Source organism: Thalassophryne amazonica, chromosome 8 (assembly GCF_902500255.1).
Source record: "Thalassophryne amazonica chromosome 8, fThaAma1.1, whole genome shotgun sequence".
NCBI lineage: Eukaryota > Metazoa > Chordata > Actinopteri > Batrachoidiformes > Batrachoididae > Thalassophryne > Thalassophryne amazonica.
The window spans coordinates 50,621,573-50,644,434 of NC_047110.1; the positions used below are offsets into that span (position 1 = coordinate 50,621,573).

General features: G+C 44.3%; 1 protein-coding gene across 1 annotated transcript in view; it reads left to right on the forward strand.

The window, feature by feature from the left end:
- Positions 1-22,862, forward strand: part of LOC117515583 (transcription factor 12-like) — a 42,696-nt gene that overhangs the window by 16,422 nt on the left and 3,412 nt on the right. Inside the window, exons 7-11 of the mRNA XM_034176204.1 lie at positions 97-170; positions 2,265-2,441; positions 2,926-3,040; positions 8,795-8,936; positions 22,161-22,390. Of these exons, the coding sequence (XP_034032095.1) occupies positions 97-170; positions 2,265-2,441; positions 2,926-3,040; positions 8,795-8,936; positions 22,161-22,390 (738 nt within the window). The remainder of the gene's footprint in view (positions 1-96; positions 171-2,264; positions 2,442-2,925; positions 3,041-8,794; positions 8,937-22,160; positions 22,391-22,862) is intronic.

Consider the following 22,862-nt stretch of genomic DNA (forward strand, 5'->3'; position numbering starts at 1 on the left):
AAACTGGACTAACAGGTGCTCCTCCAACAGCGTCTTTGTTCTATCTTGTATATTTCAGCCTCTTCATGATGTGCTATGGATGGTTTTTCCTCCTAGGTACTAACATATGGCCACGGAGTTCAGGTCAAACAACCGTGTCACCACATTATGGGTCTTCACTTATATCCCTGGTAAGGACCTGATTTAGAACATAAGCTGTACATTAGTGATATAATTGTAACTAATGATTATATATATATATATATATATATATATATATATATATATAACAATAAAGATATATCAAAGTCTCTCTTTCCCACCTGTGGATGGTGCATTAATTTGTAAACTCTGGGTCCTTTGGCAGAGGTGCAGAAGTTTTTGAAGTTTGAAATTTGATCATATAACTCTGGTGTTTGATCATATAACTCTGGTGTTTGATCATATAACTCTGGTGTTGGCCTCCCTTCACCGGGTCCCTGTTGATACAAGAATAGAGTTCAAGGTTTTGCAGATACTGAATGGCTGTGCATCATCTTACCTTACTGAACTGGTTGAGCCTTATGTGCCTTCATGCTCAGGGTCCTGGCTGTTTATGTGTTCCTAGGGTAGCAAAAAATTTAACAGGTAGTATAGCCTTTGCCTATCGTGCTCCAGTGTTATGGAACAGTCTACCTGCTGTATGTAAACAGTCACATTTGGGTGAAAGATTTAAGTTGAGTATTTTCTTTACTAAAAAACAAAGGCTTCAAATTCAAAAAGTGTTTTTCAAAAAATACATTTGGAAAAAGGGGGTTTGTCTTATAATCAGGATTGTCTTATATCTGGGACAGTGAGGTGTATCTGTCCTTTCTGTCAGCACTGAAGACAAAACATCTATTTAATATGTGCTGATATTACTGTTTTTACCTGAGGCCATCAAATATGGCCATAAGGTATTGTGAAGACTGTGTCTGTCCGCCCTTTTGTCTGTCCATCTGTCTGTGCTCAGCGTAAGTCCAGTCCTATTACTGTCAGAATCTTCAAATTCACAGGGAACATTCTTGGGACACAGACCTTGGAGAAGTTCAGAGATGGCTAACCTTGACCTATTTTAAGAGGTTAAAGAATCTCATTATCTTACTTTTTTAGGGGCAGGGGTGACAGCCAATCAGAGTAGAGTGGCACGTGATGTCAGTGGCTGGTCTAGCTAGCTGCAAACTCTGTTTCATTTGTGTGTAAATATAACTTCTTTGTCATATATTATGTAAAAGCTAGCAAGAAATAAACACTTCTAAAACTGAAAATGCTGTTTTTGTAACCTGATAACACCTCTGAAGTGATTTACAAGACATTTCGCGGACATCAGCATGCATGCTAGCTTCCATTAACTTAAAGCTAACTTCCGCTCTTGTCAAAAGCTCATGTATGCGCACATGTACGCCCTCCTGCAGATACTGTTAAAAATGTAAATGGTGTTTATGATTGAGTGATAGAGGGGTTCTTATTAAACATGTACAACTTGTACGTAAGACGGATCTTAATAATTAATGCAAATAAGAATAAATGTATAACTACATATATACATTGCACTGGGATACTAATTAAAGAACTGCAAATTCTAAAGAAGACAATGGTCATATGGCTGAGGGTATTTTAGCATTGCGTTATATTTTATTAAAGTTAGAGTGTGTAGGACTGAGGGGTGTTTATTATCAGAAATAGAATACAGTAATAACTATTAATGTATATCTAACTGCAACAATGAATCCATGTGTTTTCATAAGCTTAGAATTAGCCTTTCATATCTAATTGGGAGTGGGGCTCCTCATGGAATGCACCTTATTGATACAGTAACCCAAAAGGGGCATACTTACTCCACCTTTTGCATTTTACAGCATAGCCAGTACACTGAAAAAAAAGAAAGAAGAGGAGTCAGTTGTTGCTCCCTTATAAACTGCCTACTGGTTGTTTGTGCAGGCTAACAACTCTGAGAACTCTTTTTGTGAAATAGGAGGATCATACATATTGCTTATCACAAGAGAAAGCAACGCAGTATGAATACTTGTCACCAAAGTAGTAAAACACGAAGGGAAAGAAAAACGTGACCAGCGACGGCATAATGCAACCTGTACACTCACCACTAGATAGCACTAAATCACACACACTGCAGCTTTAAAAATAAAGCTGGCATATGCATTTTATCAAACAAATGACTTTATATTTGATTAACTCAGTGAGTGTGTAAAACCTTAAAGTACATAACAAATCTGACAGTAGCGCTTTTTCTTTGTGTGTATTTGCAGTCTCAGGTGGAGGATCGGTTGGACAGGCTGGACGATGTGATCCACGTCCTGAGGAATCATGCTGTGGGTCCCACTGCTGGTCTGCCCACTGACATCCACGGCCCGCTGAACCACAACCACCAAGGCCACTCGGCGTCCGCCGGCACCCTCCCACTCAGCTGCCACACACCAGCCATGGTTAACACCTGTTATATTGAAATATTTTAAGAAGGACAGGGCCTCGTGTCTGTGGAAATAGAATGTTCATGAATGCTGATATTCAATGTGAGGAATTTTTCACATACAGTCTGCATGTTTTCAAAAATTTAAGTCAAAGTAAGCAACCAGTCAAGCACCATGGCAGAGCTTTGAAACGCACTTCAACTGTGGGGTGATGGTGGGGGCATCTGAACTGTACACTCTCAATTCAGCATGTTTCTCAATCAGTAAAAACAGAGGATTTTTAGCCCATCTGGAAACATGCACAGTGATTGGGGGGGGGGGGGGGGGGGGTAAAGAGAGAGATCTCCACAGAGTTCAGCTGAAACTGAGTGTGCAGATGTTGGTTTTGTTGGCTCTGAGTTGTCTACTGCGTGTGTTTAACCTGTTATCAGTATTAAAGTACACAGAATTCTTCTCCGTGCATAACCGTTAATGAAATTTTTCTTTGTGTGTTATAAAGGTTGAAGCTGCCAACATCAACAACAACCACTCTGTTTTCCAGAACCGCACACAGAATGGCCACCCATACCCATCCAGACCGCGGGCTACCCTTCAGACTGTGCAAGGAGGCCGAGGCGAGTCAACTCTCTGATGATTTTTATATAGTTTGTTCAATTAATCTGTACTGTTGGACTTACAAAGACATTCAGTTATCTCAACAGTTACATTCATTTCTCTGGTCCTTGGCCTTTGAGATTGAGAACTTATGGAGTTATTAGGTTGCGTGACAGAGTCTTGTGGAAATTCTGGTATCTTTGTTGGAGAGCAAAGGTCCGAGTCTTTAAGGTCCTGGTGCTGCCTGTGGTACTGTTTGGTTGTGAGACTTGGATACTTACCAGTGGTCTAAAATGACAACTAGATGCCTTTATGACTAGGTTTCTTCAGAGGATCCTTGGGTACCACTTGAACCATTTTGTGTCAAACTAGCGGTTACTTAGGAAGACTAAGATGAGGAGTGTCACTTGCATTGAGAAAGCGTGTCAGCTTTGACATTTTAACCACGTGGCACTTTGCTCTGTGTATGATCCAGCATGCAGGTGCCTGATGAAAGACAAAGAGATGCCTACACGATGGAGGCAGTTGGTTATTTTAGAGATGAAACATTCTCTTGTGCATCAGTTGATACTTAAACTAAATAAGGAGCTTAATCCATAACAACATTATCAAGGCTGCAATGCGAGTAAATTTTATTGTATGGATTGTTTGTGAAATATCTGTGTCTTATTTGTGTTATGTGTTGTGTTGTAATGGAGCTACTGAATATGTAAGACAAATTTTGGATCTCTGATCTGACAGTAAAGTATTATCTTATCTTATTATCTTATCTTATGTGGGAATGGACTGGTTGTCTGCTGGCTGGTTGCCATCCAGGAACCAAAGCATTTCTGCGGTGTCATGGATGTGGTGAAGTGCTGCACCAGTGCATTCTCCCAGATTCAACTGACTTGAATTTGCGCTTCTGTACCAGTGAACTATTAAAGGTTTCTTGTTAAGTCCACCTTTTCAGCAAGCAATAGACTGTAGTTCACTAGATGGCAGTGATGGAGTACTTGAGACTGGACTTCGACGCACAACGTACACCATTTGTTTGTTTCATGTGAATACTGTGGTGACAGTTTTGAAAAAGAACCTGGTTTTTTAACAAAATCTTTCCATGTCCAATTACTCCATATATCAGTACGTGATAGACAGTGGTAACTCTTTCTTGACTGGTTTCCTCAAATGGCACAAAGGCACCACAATCCTGAAGAGGGCTTATAGCAGGTATGCATCCTCCCACTGTAGCAATTTATTTTGGATTCTTTGAGGCATATTAATTTAGCATATGAACCTCAGGATGACAACTTACTACATCACACACTTTCTGGTGATTCTACGGTGAGATACTCAGCAAAACCATCTCTTCTAGGTCTAGCCTATCCACTTAATAACTAATTTATCAGTACTTAAATAGCATGAGATTCATTGAATTTGAAGGCCAACATTTCATGATTTACAAGAATCACAGTCAAACTCAGGACTAAATTGTAGTTAGTCTACTATGCAGGCTAGGCAAACAATGGGAGTGGTGATGAAACTACAACACTTTGGTATCTTTCAGTTGACCTGTGAAGTAGGTATTTCCCAGAACACACATGACTCCAGATATGGATTACTGTGATATATGTCACAGATGTCTAAAATGAGTAATTTCAGACCTACATTTTGCTTATGAGGCAATAGTACCGATGGGCTTGAAGACAGTCAGGACTATGACAACCTGACATTTAGCTCCAATGACCTTGACCTTCACCCAAATAACTGACCTTTGTTTGGCCCTGCCAGGGCAATTCTGGAGCCACATTTCTTCCACATTGAGTTGAAAATCAAATTGCTTGACCTTGACCACTGTCAAAATCAGTTCTTTAAGCACAACGTTCAAACGTTCATTGAAATACCAGATTTGGCAGAAATCAGCAAAATGACCTGGGAACCCAACAAATGGACAGACATGACCTTGGCCCCAGTGATAGAGGTTTGGCAAATTTGACCTTGCTGGACATTTCTGGAACACTCCTTCATATGTGTGCCATGCTTTGTGCAAATCGGAGTGAAAAACATTCATTTTGATTTTTGATCGCAATGATGGACCTTTGCAAAATTTGACCTTGCCTGGATAATTCCAAAACCCACCTCCACATGAGGGTCACTTTTGGTGAACTTCAGAGTGACAAAAAAAAAAAATAATAATCAAAATGTTGACCTTTGAGTCCAATAGCCTTGACTTATGCTGAAGCAAATCCTTTAAGGCCAATTCTGGGCTTGACCTTCATCGTCATAAAACATTTGGTGGAATTTGGGCCAAGGACCTGAGAAGAGTAGGGGAACAAACAGAAAAACCTTTCTCAAATTATAGTATAATAAAAGGAGAATCATAAAATTGTGGAATTTGATTCTGTGAATCTCTGGAGTCTTCTTGCTGACATTGTCAGGCACCTATTACAGATTGCGGATTGTTATCTGGAAATGGTGTCTCTGATTATATGTGGGAGCAAATGACATTACATGGTATAAGTCTGAGCTGTTTAAATACAATTTTATTGTTTTGTTTTTTTTCTTTTCAAACAGACTGAAGGACGGTGGGATGTGTTTTTATTTGAGGACCTATTCCCTTACTCAGTCATGGAATTATATGTTCCTCTGTTTACATATAAAATACTCCTCATGGTTAACCGTGAGGAGTATTTTAACAAAAAAATGGCATTTACCCTAAGATTCATGGATAATGAGCCTTATGTATAAAAATTTTCCACTTATTCATCACGACTCCACCTGCATGACTATTGGACCAGCCCTGTGATAGTCATTGTATGACTGTGAAGTTTGGATTGAATGTTAACATGCTGATATCATGGGTTCTATATCTGTAATGGATGCAATATTGTGACAATATTGTGTCTGTCTAGGGCAGTAGGCCTCCATGATCCATATCTATTGATAGGAACAAGATGTTTAGCTCTTGTTAATCTCTTAGTTACAACTGATTGCACTCATGTTTCATCTCACAAAATGATCAAGTGCATTAGTTGTGGCTTTTTATTAAATCAGATAATTGTCTATTAAACATTTGCTGGTTGTGATCTGTGGTAGAATGTGAAGTAGTTATGATGGGTTTGTGTGAAACATGGCTGAACCCGGATGTTTACATGCCATAGAATGAGGCCTCTCTGCCTGGGTCTGATATCCTTCCTGTTTCCCAAAATACAAGACCAAGAGGACAGGAAGTTCTGATTTACACATATTGGTTCAGTCTGATATCTAAATTAGATTTTTTTTCTGTCTGATAAATTATGAAACAGTGGTCTCATCAGCATGATGTATTGGACAGCTCTGACAAAGCTTAATATAAAGTTACCAGAGGTTGTTGGATCACTTTCTGGCCAGGAAGCTCTTTGGACAGAATTGATGACCATTTAAATTAATTGCTGCATGGACAGTTGAACTCAGCTGGATCTCTGATTTAATTAACAACTGCAAGATTTGAGAAGTAAATGCTGGTGTTCAGAAGGTAGATAGCATCATTTAAGTGTAGCTGTTGCCTGGTTCTCTCCCTCAACCCCAACCAGTCCCAGCAGAAGACTGCCCCTCCCTGAGCCTGGTTCTGCTGGAGGTTTCTTCCTGTTAAAAGGGAGTTTTTCCTTCCCACTGTCGCCAAGTGCTTGCTCACAGGAGGTCGTTTTGACCGTTGGGGTTTTTCCGTCATTATTGTATGGCTTTGCCTTACAATATAAAGCGCCTTGGGGCAACTGTTTGTTGTGATTTGGCGCTATATAAATAAAATTGATTTGATTTGATTTGATTTGATTTGATTTATATGCGAACACAGCTGCTTTTCTGACTATAATCATGAATTGAAGTTGCCAAGAAATGCTACTATTCCAACTTAATTAATAGTAATAACCATAATCTTTACTTAAGGTCACCAATATGGTAATTGTTTAGATTTTTCAGTATAGGAATTGTTGGATTTCTTTAATAAAATAGAGGATATTAGCAAAAAAAAAAAAAAAAAAAAAAAAAAATCCCATCTGTCCTTATCTACATTTGTACATCCTTTAGGATGTACAAGTGTATGTACTTTTGGTACCAAAACTGAGGAGAGGAGTTTTGCCTGAGTTTGACAGAATTTGGAGAGTTCTGAGTACCAAATGTGCTACTTGTTTTCTGAATTCATTGACAACTTGGCTTGTTAAAGGTCTGTAGTTATTACTATTCAATTCAATTCAATTCAATTTTATTTATATAGCGCCAAATCACAACAAACAGTTACCCCAAGGCGCTTTATATTGTAAGGCAAGGCCATACAATAATTACGTAAAAACCCCAAAGGTCAAAACGACCCCCTGTGAGCAAGCACTTGGCGACAGTGGGAAGGAAAAACTCCCTTTTAACAGGAAGAAACCTCCAGCAGAACCAGGCTCAGGGAGGGGCAGTCTTCTGCTGGGACTGGTTGGGGCTGAGGGAGAGAACCAGGAAAAAGACATGGTGTGGAGGGGAGCAGAGATCAATCACTAATGATTAAATGCAGAGTGGTGCATACAGAGCAAAAAGAGAAAGAAACACTCAGTGCATTATGGGAACCCCCCAGCAGTCTAAGTCTATAGCAGCATAACTAAGGGATGGTTCAGGGTCACCTGATCCAGCCCTAACTATAAGCTTTAGCAAAAAGGAAAGATTTAAGCCTAATCTTAAAAGTAGAGAGGGTGTCTGTCTCCCTGATCCGAATTGGGAGCTGGTTCCACAGGAGAGGAGCCTGAAAGCTGAAGGCTCTGCCTCCCATTCTACTCTTACAAACCCTAGGAACTACAAGTAAGCCTGCAGTCTGAGAGCGAAGCGCTCTATTGGGGTGATATGGTACTATGAGGTCCCTAAGATAAGAAGGGACCTGATTATTCAAAACCTTATAAGTAAGAAGAATTTTAAATTCTATTCTAGAATTAACAGGAAGCCAATGAAGAGAGGCCAATATGGGTGAAATATGCTCTCTCCTTCTAGTCCCCTAGTACCTTCCATCCGTGCTGAATTTTGTTTACTTACCATTCACCCATGGTGTCATTCCAACTTGCTTCAAAACATGGTAAGTCCTGTCCTGGAAAAACTGATATGGACCCAGTGATACTGGAAAATTACAGCCACATTTCAAACTTAATGCTTTTATTTAAAATAAATAAGTGGTCTTTTATTTGGAAGAGGGGTGTTGTTTTTGCTAAGATGATTTATCCAAGGATGCAAAAAAATACAACAACAACAACAACAATAATAATAATAATAATAATAATAATAATACAGAACATCAGGGGAAAGACTTCAACTTTGCATTTGGCCTTTTGTTTTGAACTTGACCCTCAAACAGCTTTCACTCAAGACACTGAAAAACTTGCTTATATCTCAAAACAGACATGAGATGTCAATATCACAGCAAAACAAAATCATTGCCGATGGGGAGGGAACATTTTAGAACATTTTCATGATGGTAGACATCTTGGTGTCTGTTTTGGATCTATGTTTCCCTTTTCTCTTATTAATGATGGGAGCACTGAGATCCCCCTGGGCCCACTTGTTGTGAATGTTGTTCTGTGTTGTTTAACCATCTGTGTTTCAGGCCTTTGTTTTGTAAATTTCTTTGAAATATTTCTTGTGAAATCACAGTATAAAGCTATTGTTATTAATGTTCTACATGAAAACCCAACTGGGGTTAACTAAAAAAGGTAAAGTACTTTTTTTTACAGTATGACCCCTTAAAGATTTCAGTTCTCCCACAATTAATAACCACATTGGTGCCCCCTCAGGTGCTTTGGGAGGTAATATGGATCTGAAGATGGAAACCGGGGAAAGGGAAGAGATGATGCACACCAGCCACAGCTCTGACAGCCAGAGATCAGACGAAGAGAGCGAACAAAAATCACAAGGAGAAAACAGCACAAGGACAAGGTAAACACAAAGCAACAACAATAACAACAACAAAAACCCAAAAACAGTTGCTTTACTGTTTTGCTGGGGGGGGGGGGGGGGTTAGGAGAAGGTGTTCATCATTTCAGAAAATCCTACGTAGAACCTGCAGAATGAAAAGACAAAAACCTGCCTGAAACTAATTCAAGGCCTCCTCATTAACAGACTGCTGACGATGCAGGATCGAGGTTTTATGCTGAAGCTGCTGCTTGCGTGCACAATTAATTATCTGCTTAAAACAAGCAACTGTGGCCACGAGCACCCTGCATCAGCAACAGTGCATCACAACCAACTTCATACCCCTGTCTGTGTTCTGGTCATTATGAATTTTCAAAGATGGACCAGAATAAGAGGTTCACTGGCCCTGGTTCACCACAAACCAAAATTTCTGAGTTGAATATGCAGTTGTTTTGACTGAAATTTTGAGGAATGACTCAGTTAATCCTGTGGTTGCCCTGCTAATTATAGGAAAAAAACTGAAATGAAAGAAAAAATGGAGACTGTGTGTGTGTGTGTGTGTGTATGAGAGATACAACCCCAGTTCCAATGAAGTTGGGACGTTGTGTAAAATGTAAATAAAAACAGAATACAATGATTTGCAAATCCTCTTCAACCTGTATTCAGTTGAATACACCACAAAGACAAGATATTCAGTGTTCAAACTGATAAACTTTATTGTTTTTGTGCAAATTTTTGCTCATTTTGAAATGGATGCCTGCAACACGTTTCAAAAAAGCTGGGACAGTGATATGTTTACCACTGTGTTACATCACCTTTCCTTCTAACAACACTCAATAAGCATTTGGGAACTGAGGACACGAATTGTTGAAGCTTTGTAGGTGGAATTCTTTCCCATTTTTGACTGATGTACGTGGTGTGTCCATAAAGTAACGGCCCTTTTTATTTTTTTAAAAGGACCGTTACTTTATGGACACACCACGTACGACTTCAGTTGTTCAACAGTCCGGGGTCTCCGTTGGCGTATTTCCAAAACCTGGATGTACCTTTCAGCATTGATGGTCCCATCACAGATGTGAAAGTTCCCCATGCCATGGGCACTAACACACCCCCATACCATCACAGATGCTGGCTTTTGAACTTTGCACTGGTAACAATCTGGATGGTCATTTTCCTCTTTTGTCCAGAGGACACGACGTCCATGATTTACAAAAACAATTTGAAATGTGGACTCATCAGACCACAGCACACTTTTCCACTTTGCATCTGTCAATTTCAAATGAGCTCAGGCCCAGAGAAGGCGGCGGCGTTTCTGGATGTTGATGTATGGCTTTCGCTTTGCATGGTAGAGTTTTAACTTGCACTTGTAGATGTAGCGACAAACTGTGTTAACTGACAATGGTTTTCTGAAGTGTGACTGAGCCCACGCAGTAAGATATTTACACAGTGATGTCGGTTTTTAATGCAGTGCCGCCTGAGGGATCAAAGGTCACGGGCATTCAATGTCGGTTTCGGCCTTGCCGCTTACGTATAGAAAGTTCTCCAGATTCTCTGAATCTTCTGATTATATTATGGACTGTAGATGATGGAATCCCTAAATTCCTTGCAATTGAACATTGAGAAACATTGTTCCTAAACTGTTGGACTATTTTTTCATGCAGTTGTTCACAAAGTGGTGATCCTCGCCCCATTTTTGCTTGTGAATGGCTGAGCCTTTTGGAGATGCTCCTTTTATACTCAGTCATGACACTCACCTGTTTCCAATTAGGTGTTCTTTGAGCATTCATCAACTTTCCCAGCCTTTTGTTGCACCATCCCAACTTTTTTGAAACGTATTGCAGGCAACCATTTCAAAATGAGCAAATATTTGCACAAAAACAAGTTTAGCAGTTTGAACATTAAATATCTTGTCTTTGTGGTGTATTCAATTAAATATAGGTTGAAGAGGATTTACAAATCATTGTGTTCTGTTTTTATTTACATTTTACACAATGTCCCAACTTCATTGGAATTGGGGTTGTACAAACATATATAAACATATATATATATATATATATACGCAACACTTTTGGTTTTGCTCCCATTTTGTATGAGATGAACTCAAAGATCTAAACCTTTTTCCACATACACAATATCACCATTTCCCTCAAATATTGTTCACAAACCAGTCTAAATCTGTGATAGTGAGCACTTCTCCTTTGCTGAGATAATCCATCCCACCTCACAGGTGTGCCATATCAAGATGCTGATTAAACACCATGATTAGAGCACAGGTGTGCCTTAGACTGCCCACAATAAAAGGCCACTCTGAAACGTGCAGTTTTATCACACAGCACAATGCCACAGATGTCGCAAGATTTGAGGGAGCGTGCAGTTGGCATGCTGACAGCAGGAATGTCAACCATAGCTGTTGCTCGTGTATTGAATGTTCATTTCTCTACCATAAGCCGTCTCCAAAGGCGTTTCACAGAATTTGGCAGTACATCCAACCAGCCTCACAACCGCAAACCACGTGTAACCACACCAGCCCAGGACCTCCACATCCAGCATGTTCACTTCCAAGATCGTCTGAGACCATCCACTCGGACAGCTGCTGAAACAATCGGTTTGCATAACCAAAGAATTTCTGCACAAACTGTCAGAAACCGTCTCAGGGAAGCTCATCTGCATGCTCGTCGTCCTCATCGGGGTCTCGACCTGACTCCAGTTCGTCGTCGTAACCGACTTGAGTGGGCAAATGCTCACATTCGCTGGCGTTTGGCACGTTGGAGAGGTGTTCTCTTCACGGATGAATCCCGGTTCACACTGTCCAGGGCAGATGGCAGACAGCGTGTGTGGCGTCGTGTGGGTGAGCGGTTTTCTGATGTCAGTGTTGTGGATCGAGTGGCCCATGGTGGCGGTGGGGTTATGGTATGGGCAGGCGTCTGTTATGGACGAAGAACACAGGTGCATTTTATTGATGGCATTTTGAATGCACAGAAATACCGTGACGAGATCCTGAGGCCCATTGTTGTGCCATACATCCAAGAACATCACCTCATGTTGCAGCAGGATAATGCACGGCCCCATGTTGCAAGGATCTGTACACAATTCTTGGAAGCTGAAAATGTCCCAGTTCTTGCATGGCCGGCATACTCACCGGACATGTCACCCATTGAGCATGTTTGGGATGCTCTGGACCGGCGTATACGACAGCGTGTACCGGTTCCTGCCAATATCCAGCAACTTCGCACAGCCATTGAAGAGGAGTGGACCAACATTCCACAGGCCACAATTGACAACCTGATCAACTCTATGCGAAGGAGATGTGTTGCACTGCATGAGGCAAATGGTGGTCACACCAGATACTGACTGGTATCCCCCCCCAATAAAACAAAACTGCACCTTTCAGAGTGGCCTTTTATTGTGGACAGTCTAAGGCACACCTGTGCACTAATCATGGTGTCTAATCAGCATCTTGGTATGGCACACCTGTGAGGTGGGATGGATTATCTCAGCAAGGAGAAGTGCTCACTATCACAGATTTAGACTGGTTTGTGAACAATATTTGAGGGAAATGGTGATATTGTGTATGTGGAAAAAGTTTTAGATCTTTGAGTTCATCTCATACAAAATGGGAGCAAAACCAAAAGTGTTGCATTTATATTTTTGTTGAGTATATATATATATATATATATATATATATATATATATATATATATATATATATATATATATATATATATATATATACACACACACTCACAGCTCTCTCATAAAATGAACCATCTCTAGATGCATAGACAGAGAGAAAGAGAGAGAGAGAGAGAGAGAGAGAGAGAGAGAGATCATGTTGTGTGACACTAACACAGTTTTTAAAAATCCATGCATTTTTATTGACTTATACAGTGCATCCAGAAAGTTTTTCCACATTTTGTTATGTTTCAGCCTTATTCCAAAATTGATGAAAAAATTTTTTTCTCAAAATTTTAAAAACACTTTTTTCATTTGTCATTATGGGGTGTTGTGAGTAGAATTTTGAGGGAGTGCCACTCTCACTGGACCAACATCTCTGCTATTATTGAACTGTGGGGTAGCTCGCGCACACAGATTGAGCTTGCCGGACTACTTTCTCCACCCTGCTCAGCATGCCGCTCTCGTTGGAGCGACAACACACAGAATGTGTCTCTTTGTCCCAGATAGATCTCTTTCAGTGCAGCTCCTTGTTCTGACTTTAACACGAAGTTAACACCCAAGTCTTTCATTGCCAACTGTAAATGGTAATCAAAACATTCCAATCGTATCTTTCTGAACTCTTCCACATCAAACTCCATCGCATCAATGTTTACAATGTGCTTGAGCGATAACAGGTGAAGGTGCTCATGAACTTTAAGTTTCTTAAATATTTATTACGGCCACTCTTAAAACTACAGTTGTCTTTATAATTTCATTACTGGTAAATTTTAGATGTAGATGTAATGCAGATGAGATAAACTCATTATCAATTATCTGGGAACTACTTTTTGCGCAGGAATTCATCAAGCACGTTGGCCGCAGGTGCGTACTAACACAGAATCCCCAGAAACTGGAGAGTTGTTCGGCCATAACGACAGCGTCCACTTTTAGTTTGCCATAAGCTAAGCTAGTGGCACTCGTGAGAGTGTGGGAAAAAAATAATTTACTCCATTTTGGAATAAGGCTGTAGCATAACAAAATGTGGAAAAAGTGATGTGCTGTGAATACTTTCTGGATGCACTGTGGATTTTATACAATTCTATATCAGTTTTCCAAAATATAACTCTCTCACACAAAAGCAAGTTAGAGCACCTCTTGCATCTTCGGTTTACTGATTTTAAATCCTGTCTGACCACTTGAAGCAAAAGATGGAAAATTAATTTAGATGTGGCTCCATGAGCTGCACTTTATTGAGAAGGGGGTTAATACAATAATTTGGACTAATACTGGGATATACATTGTATTATAATACTGTTGCTCAGTTTGCATCAGTGTTGGATTAACATGAAGAAATTATGAATGTCTGCTCCACATATTAAAATGAGGAATAAGGATATGGAGGAAAAAAATGTGTTTGGCAGAAATCTGTGGTTTTGCATATTAATTATTAATCTATAAAGGTGCAGTTGATTATGTAAGGATGTTATCAATACACTAACCAATTTCATACCTAAAATCCAGTGGTGGGCACAGATAACCAAAAAATTAACTTCGATAACAGATAATCAGATAACTGAAAAGTTATCTTTGATAAAGATAAAACGATAAACCACCCAAAAGTGTATCGGAAGTTACAGATAACCGATAAATTCCATTATTGTCTCTGGTACATTTGCATCTGCTAATAAACTGAATTTGAGTTTTAACACCACGATCGCTTCTGGTAGCATCAAAAGTGACAACAGACCCAAACAATGAGCCCACACTTCTGTCTTTGTACATCTTGCCCCCTGCTGGAAGCTCTTGTTTACTACCCAGCTTCCAGCACAGAAGCAAGCTCTCTACCCAATCACAACGCTCCGGTCAGGCGGAGGTCTTGGAAAATAAAGCAGTGCTGACTTATGGTTTTCATTTATAAATAACATTAATACTGATAGAATAACTCCATTAATGTCAATTCTGTCATTTGTACAAAGTTAAAATATAACATATATGTTAGGGAAAGTGAAATGCATGGACCCACACCAGGGGGCGCAAATGAACGGCCAATAGAGATGCCAATAAATACAATTTATTGCTGCAAATGTGCACAACAGGTCAGATACTGCTTTTAGTCTGTCAATCAAGCTACACAAAAGATGATGTGTGGGCAGACCCAAGGGTAGGAGATGCCTATCCAGAGAAGAGCCTGGACCCACGAGGTTCCACCGCCAACGGAGACCTGCAACACACCGGAGCCGCCAAGTCCAGAGTCCCCAGGTGGCCACCGCTTCCAGCTGTCAGATCCGGTACTGCTGGCAGGAACAGACACAGGTGAAAGGTGGGTGTGTGTACACCCAGCAAACAGTCAGCAACTCACAGTTATCATCTTGGAGGAATAAATCCAGATACTCCCAGAGTGCAGAGGAAAAACTGGAGGACGTGCAGTGTCAAATGTTATACTTAGTAAGAAGTTAGGAGTGGAGACGCCAACTCCTCCAACTTCCACAAACTCGGCTACAAGCTGCAAGTATAAATCACAACTGCAAAGATTTCAGAAAACAATGAATGTGCGTAGGGCACAAAACGGCTGAGTCGGTTTACCTGACGGGTAAGCTGATAACTCAGCAGAGTTATAGTGTCTCTCCCAGGCTTTTATGGATGTGATGTGATGATAACTGATGACTGACAGCTGTCAGCTCAGGTGCTCCTGGTGCTCCTGCAAGGCGACTGCGCCCTCTGGTGCCTGAAACCCGACAACAGGCAGGGAGCCCTCTGGTGGTGAGCCAGCAGTACCTCCTCTTTGGGCAGCCCACACAACAGGACCCCCCCCCTCAGCGGGCGCCTCCTGGTGCCCGACCTGGCTTGTCGGGGTGTCGCTGGTAGAAATCGGCCAGGAGGGCGGGATCCAGGATGAAGCTCCTCTTCACCCAGGAGCGCTCTTCAGGTCCGTACCCCTCCCAGTCCACCAGATACTGGAAACCCTGACCCCTCCGGCGAACATCGAGGAGCTTCCTCACCGTCCAGGCTGGCTCGCCGTTGATGATGCGGGCAGGAGGCGGCGCTGGTCCGGGGGTGCAGACGTCCGATGTGTGGTATGGTTTGACCTTCGAGACATGGAAAACAGGATGGATCCGCAGTGAAGCAGGGGGTCTGAGCTTCACTGTGGCCGGGCTGATGACTCTGACAATGGGAAATGGTCCAATGAAACGATCGGTCAGCTTAGGTGAGTCCGTGTGCAGAGGGATGTTCTTTGTGGAAAGCCAGACCTCCTGCCCAGGCTGGTAAGTGGGGGCCGGGGCTCGTCGGCGGTCTGCATGGGTCTTCTCCCACGTCCGGGCTCTCAGAAGGGCAGAGCGTGCTGTCCGCCACACCCGACCGCACCTTCTGAGGTGGGCCTGGACCGAGGGGACCTCGACCTCTCCCTCCATGGCTGGGAATAATGGGGGCTGGTACCCCAAACACACTTCAAATGGGGAGAGGCCGGTCGCCGATGAGATCTGGCTGTTGTGGGCATACTCGATCCAGGCCAGGTGTTGACTCCAGGCCATCGGGTGTGCGGAGGTGACACACCTCAAGGCCTGCTCCAGATCTTGGTTAGCCCGCTCTGCTTGTCCGTTGGTCTGGGGGTGGTACCCGGACGACAGGCTTGCGGTGGCCCCCAGTTCCCTACAGAAACTCCTCCAGACTTGCGAGGAGAACTGGGGACCACGATCCGATATGATGTCAGTCGGGATACCATGCAGACGCACGACGTGGTGGACCAGGAGGTCTGCGGTCTCCTGGGCCATCGGGAGCTTCGGGAGGGCCATGAAGTGGGCCGCCTTGGAGAACCAGTCCACTATCGTCAGGATGGTAGTCATTCCCTGGGACGCAGGGAGGCCCGTAACAAAGTCCAGGCCGATGTGAGACCAGGGGCGTCGAGGCACGAGCAACTGCTAGCGGAGTCCCTTCTCTGTTTGATGAACGGCCTTGCCCCTGGCGCATGTTGTGCAGGCCCGGACATAATCCCGGACGTCGGCTTCTATTGATGCCCACCAGAACCACTGCCGGACCACTGCTACGGTTCTTCGCACCCCTGGATGGCAGGAGAGCTTGGAACCGTGACAGAAGTCCAAAACTGCAGTCCTTGTGTCTGGTGGGATGTACAACCGGTTTGCTGGTCCACCGCCGGGGTCCGGGTGACAAGTCAGGGCCTCCCTGACCACTTCCTCTATGTCCCACGTGAGGGTGGCGACGACAGTGGACTCTGGCAAGATGGTGTCAGGTGGATCCGACAGCTCTGTTTTAACCTCCTCTTCATGCACCCGAGACAGTGCGCCAGACCTCTGGTTTTTGGTCCCGGGGCGGTAGGTGATCTGGAAGTTAAAATGACCAAAAAACAGTGACCAACGGGCTTGCCTGGGGTTCAGACGCTTAGCGGTCCGGATGTACTCCAAGTTCCAATGGTCAGTGAAAACCGTAAATGGAACCACAGCTCCCTCCAACAGGTGTCTCCACTCCTCAAGGGCCTCTTTCACCGCCAGGAGTTCCCGATTGCCGACGTCATAGTTCCGCTCTGCCGGGGTTAACCTGCGGGAGAAATAGGCACAAGGGTGGAGAACCTTATCGGACTCCCTGCTCTGGGACAGCATGGCTCCTATCCCTGAGTCAGAGGCATCCACTTCAACAACAAACTGGCGGTTAGGATCGGGCTGCACCAGAACTGGCGCAGTCGAAAACCGGTGTTTCAACTCCCTAAACGCGGCTTTGCACTGATTTGACCAGGTGAAGGGGACTTTTGTGGAGGTCAGGGCTGTAAGGGGACCAACAACCTGACTATAGCCCTTAATGAACCTCCTGTAGAAATTTGCGAAGCCGAGGAACTGTTGCAGCTTCCTACGGCTTACCGGTTGGGGCCAATCTCTCACCGCCGCTACCTTAGCTGGATCGGGTGCGACGGAGTTGGAGCAGATGATGAACCCCAGGAAGGACAAGGAAGTAGGGTGAAACTCGCACTTCTCGCCCTTCACAAACAGCTAGTTCTCCAACAACTGCTGCAGGACCTGACGTACATGCTTAACATGGGTCTCAGGGTCCGGGGAGAAGATGAGGATATCGTCCAGATACACGAAGACAAACCAATGCAGGAAGTCCTGCAAGACATTATTAACCAACGCTTGGAACGTCGCGGGGGCGTTGGTGAGGCCGAACGGCATGACCAGGTACTCAAAGTGACCTAAGGGGGTGTTAAATGCCGTCTTCCATTCATCTCCCTTCCAGATCCGAACCAGGTGATAAGCATTTCTGAGATCCAGTTTCATGAATATTTTGAAAACTGAATCCAATAGAGGCAACGGGTACTGATTGCGAACCGGGATCTCGTTCAGCCCTCTATAATCAATGCATGGACGGAGTCCGCCGTCCTTCTTGCCCACAAAAAAGAAACCTGCACCCAACGGGGAGGAAGAGTTCTGGATTAACCCGGCAGCTAAAAAGTCCCGGATGTAGGTCTCCATTGATTCGCGCTCAGGACGTGAGAGATTGTACAGCCTGCTGGATGGATACTCAGCGCCCGGAACCAAATCAATAGCACAATCATACGGTCGGTGCGGGGGAAGCGTGAGTGCCAGATCTTTGCTGAAAACGTCAGCAAGATCATGGTACTCAGCCGGCACCATTGTGAGATTGGGGGGGACTCGAACCTCCTCCTTAGCTGTCTCACCGGGTGGGACTGAGGATCTTAGACACTCCCGGTGGCAGGTTTCGCTCCATTGAGCCACAACCCCAGTCGGCCAATTGATCCGGGGATTGTGCTTAATCATCCATGGATAACCCAAAATAATTCTGGAGGTGGAAGGTGTTACAAAAAACACAATCTCCTCCCTGTGATTTCCAGATACAACCAGTGTTAAGGGCTGTGTCTGGTGTGTTATTATTGGAAGAAGGGTGCCATCTAGTGCCCGTACCTTCAAAGGTGAAGGAAGGGCCACTAGAGGGAGCCCTACCTCCTTCGCCCATCTACTGTCCAGTAGATTCCCCTCTGACCCTGTGTCGATTAGTGCTGGGGCATGAAGGGTTAAATCCCAACAGAGGATTGTGACTGGGACTCGTGCGGATTTTTGTGTGTTTCCCGCATGTGTGTTATGGCCCACCCTTAGCTGAGTCTCTACGGGCGAGCGTTGGCGTTTAACCGCTTGGGGCAGTTTTTCTGCAGATGCTCACTCGAGCCGTAGTAAAAACACTCTCCGCGGGCCAGCCTCCTTTGTCTGTTGGTTGATTTCACTTTAGCCCTGCTCGTGTCCATAGCTTCGTCAGCAGGGGGAGCTGTTGTCACGTGGAGCGTTCTGGCTTTGGAGCGGGGAGAAGGAGGCGCTGCTTCAGACCTGGAAGGGAGAGGGGCGGCGCGTGCCCGGCCACGTCCTTCGTCTCGCTCCCGTCGATGTTCTTCTAACCGGTTGTCTAACCGTATAACTAGGTTGATAAGCCCGTCTAAATCCCACGGCTGATCCTTAGCCACCTGGTGCTCCTTAAGGGCCGGAGACTGCCCGTTTACAAAGGCAGCGCGGAGCGCTACCGTATTCCAGCCGGCCCTCGCTGCCGCGACGCGGAAGTCGACTGCATACTCAGCGGCGCTCCGACGCCCCTGTCGGATTGACAGTAGCACACTTGAAGCAGTTTCACCTCGATTGGGGTGATCAAACACCTGTCTGAACTCCCTCACAAACCCAGTGTATGTCGCTAGGAGCCACGAATCCTGTTCCCAAAGTGCCGTAGCCCAGGCGCGTGCCTCACCTCAAAGCAAATTAATAACATAAGCCACCCGGCTGTGGTCTGACGCGTACATCACGGGGCGTTGTGCAAAGACGAGCGATCACTGCATCAAGAAGTCTGCGCACATCTCGACGCAACCCCCATACGGTTCCGGGGGGCTAATGTATGCTTCAGGGGATGGGGGGGGGGGGGGGGGAGTTCGTTGAACGACCACTGGAGGATCTCTATTCAGTGACAGGTCCACAGGAGGAGGAGCTGCAGCCGCGCCCTGTCCGCGCGCTTCCACCTGAGCGGTGAGAGCCTCCATCCAACAACTGCTCGGCCACCAAATCCAGCTGAGCAGTGAGGGTGGTTAATATCTGCTGCAACTCACCCAACATGTCTCCTGCTGGAGCCTGTGCATCTTGCATCTCCATTAATTGTTCAACAGGTGGCATGTGCCCCTCGGAATCCATGACGTGGCCGAGTTATCCTGTTGGGGAAAGTGAAATGCACGGACCCACACCAGGGGGCGCAAATGAACGGCAATAGAGATGCCAATAAATACAATTTATTGTTGCAAATGTACACAACAGGTCAAATACTGCTTTTAGTCTGTCAATCAAGCTACACAAAAGATGACACGTGGGCAGGCCAGAGGGTAGGAGATGCCTATCCAGAGAAGAGCCGGGACCCACGAGGTTCCACCGCCAACGGAGACCTGCAACACACCGGAGCCGCCAAGTCCCGAGTCCCCAGGTGGCCACCGCTTCCAGCTGTCAGATCCGGTACTGCTGGCATGAACAGACACAGGTGAAAGGTGGGTGTGTGTACACCCAGCAAACAGTCAGCAACTCACAGTTATGCTCTTGGAGGAATAAATCCAGATACTCCCAGAGTGCAGAGGAAAAACTCCTCCAACTTCCACAAACTCGGCTACAGGCTGCAAGTATAAATCACAACTGCAAAGACTTCAGAAAACAATGAATGTGCGTACGGCACAAAACGGCTGAGTCGGTTTACCTGACGGGTAAGCTGATAACTCGGCAGAGTTATGGTGTCTCTCCCAGGCTTTTATGGATGTGATGTGATGATAACTGATGACTGACAGCTGTCAGCTCAGGTACTCCTGGTGCTCCTGTGAGGCGACTGCGCCCTCTGGTGCCTGAAACCCGACAACAGGCAGGGCGCCCTCTGGTGGTGAGCCAGCAGTACCTCCTCTTCGGGCGGCCCACACAACAATATATCTTTTAATGTTGAATAATGCACTAATTCTGAGGTTTTGTAACAAACACAGACAGATCGCAAAGAATTCTGGGTAAAATGTGCCTCTGCTAAACACTGATTGGTTGAGACATTCATTATGTAAACCAACACATTAATGTGACGTGTGTTGTGTGTTGGTGTTTACAGATAAATGTGCTTTTGTAAAATATTCCATTTTTTTTATTTGTAAAAACAGGCATTTTTACGGAGCCCTGGAAGTGTCATCGCAAAATGTTTTGCATGTGTAGAGAATGTGCGCTCATTTTATTATATTGTGCGCACATTTTATGATGTTGTGCGCACGTTTGATAATACTGTGCACACGTTTTATTATATTGTAAAACGTGCACTCAATATTGTCTTGACACATAAATGTTGGCTTTACACTGTGTGAGTTCCTTCGTCCGCACCATTTATCTGTAAGGGTGAGGGCCACTGTAGCATCACCAAAATAAGACCAGACAGTGGGCAGCTGGGCAGAGCATGGGACAGGAAGTTGCAGGCAGACTTGGGAAAGAAACTCTGCTTTCCAGCTGAGATCGCATCTACCAACTTGTGACCTGACCTTGTTCTGTGGTCAGCTTCACTCAAGCTCATCTACATCACTGATCTCACGATGCCTTGGGAGAGTGCAGTGGAGGAGACCTACGAACAGAAGAAGGTGAGGTATGCTGAACTTGTAGCTGACGCGCAACAACACAGCTGGAAAGCAAAGGTACGCCCAGTGGATGAAGGCTGCAGAGGGTTCATAGTCACCTCAACATCCAGGCTACTCAGGGAGATGGAAGTGCAAGGGAAGACCCACCGGCAGGCAGTCAAAGACCTCTCTAGGGCTGCTGAGAAGAGGAACCAGTGGCTGTGGATGAAGAGAAAGGACTCTGGGACTTCAAGTGAGTTGATGGCAACTAGGGAGTGAACCGGGGATGCTGGGATTCGCTGATGAAACCTCTGGAGGTGCCGCGGCCTATCAGCGAAACACCCAAGAAGGAGGATGGCCACTTGACTACCCAAAGGATGCCATCACCCAATTGACCACCCCACAGAGTTTCATCGTTGCCTCAAGTATTTTTTAAGGGTTAGCAATATCTAGAACTACACAAGAGATAGATCAATCAGCTCTTTCCTCCGCTTAAATCCTCTCTTGTCTATCTTACAGTGTCAAATCAAGTCAGTCAACACAAACAGAGTTAATGTACACTATGACGGAGTTGAGTTAACACAATGACAAAGTTGACGTAACATAATTTTGAATGAGACCTTATGAACTCGATCCACTGTCACGGGGGGAGATACACCTACCTATCTATATTAATGACAGCAGTTACAAATCACATTACTAACGTTATTACACTGCTGGTTTCAAAGTGCAGTTCATGTTTGGAACTCTTGTTGCAATTGCCATGCTCACTCTTTTTCATTTTTTTACATGCTAAACTAATTAAAAATAAAGTTAATAAATTCTCAAAAGTGAAGCAATCACCAAAATTCAGAAGCTTGAATACTAATAATGTTTTAATATGAGTATGATTCTAAAAATGAATTAACCTTGGACATTTTGAATGACTACAGCTTCATATGTGTGTTCTTACTTCTGTTTGTTTGTTCTCTGTTTCAAAGCATCCATGAGGACGAGGAGCTGAGCCCTGAACAAAAAGCTGAACGTGAGCGTGAGAGGAGGATGGCCAACAACGCCCGTGAACGTCTCCGTGTGCGGGACATCAACGAGGCCTTCAAAGAACTGGGCCACATGTGTCAGCTGCACTTGAAGAGCGAGAAGCCTCAGACCAAACTGCTGGTGCTGCACCAGGCTGTGGCAGTGATCCTCAGCCTGGAACAACAGGTCAGAGGTCAGTGCATCGCTGCTGCATCCAGGCTGCACAGGTCACAGGCAGGGGGCGCTGAACGGCCCCCTCTTTGTGGCATCATACAAGTGAAAGAGAGCACAAAAAAGGAGCTGAATGTGAAAATAAAATAATTATTGCAGCACATGCAGATGGTTAATAGAGTCAGTGAGCAGGTCTGGAAAATCTCTGTAGGTAACGTCATATAAACTACTCTCATATAAACTACTGTAGATTCAGCTCTGAATTTTAGGGTTCACATCTTTTATCATGCAAACTAAAATAAGGCCAGGCACGCTTGTCAAGCTGCTTGTGAAGTCTTAACTGTAGGGTCCTGCTTATATATCATGGAGTTAAAGGGGAACTCTAGGAACTTTGAACTTGGACATTATTTCCAAATGTTTTTGGGTCAAAAACGGAGAGAATCAGTCTAATATTCAAATTCAAATGGTGTCACCGGCATGAGTTAAACAGCTAT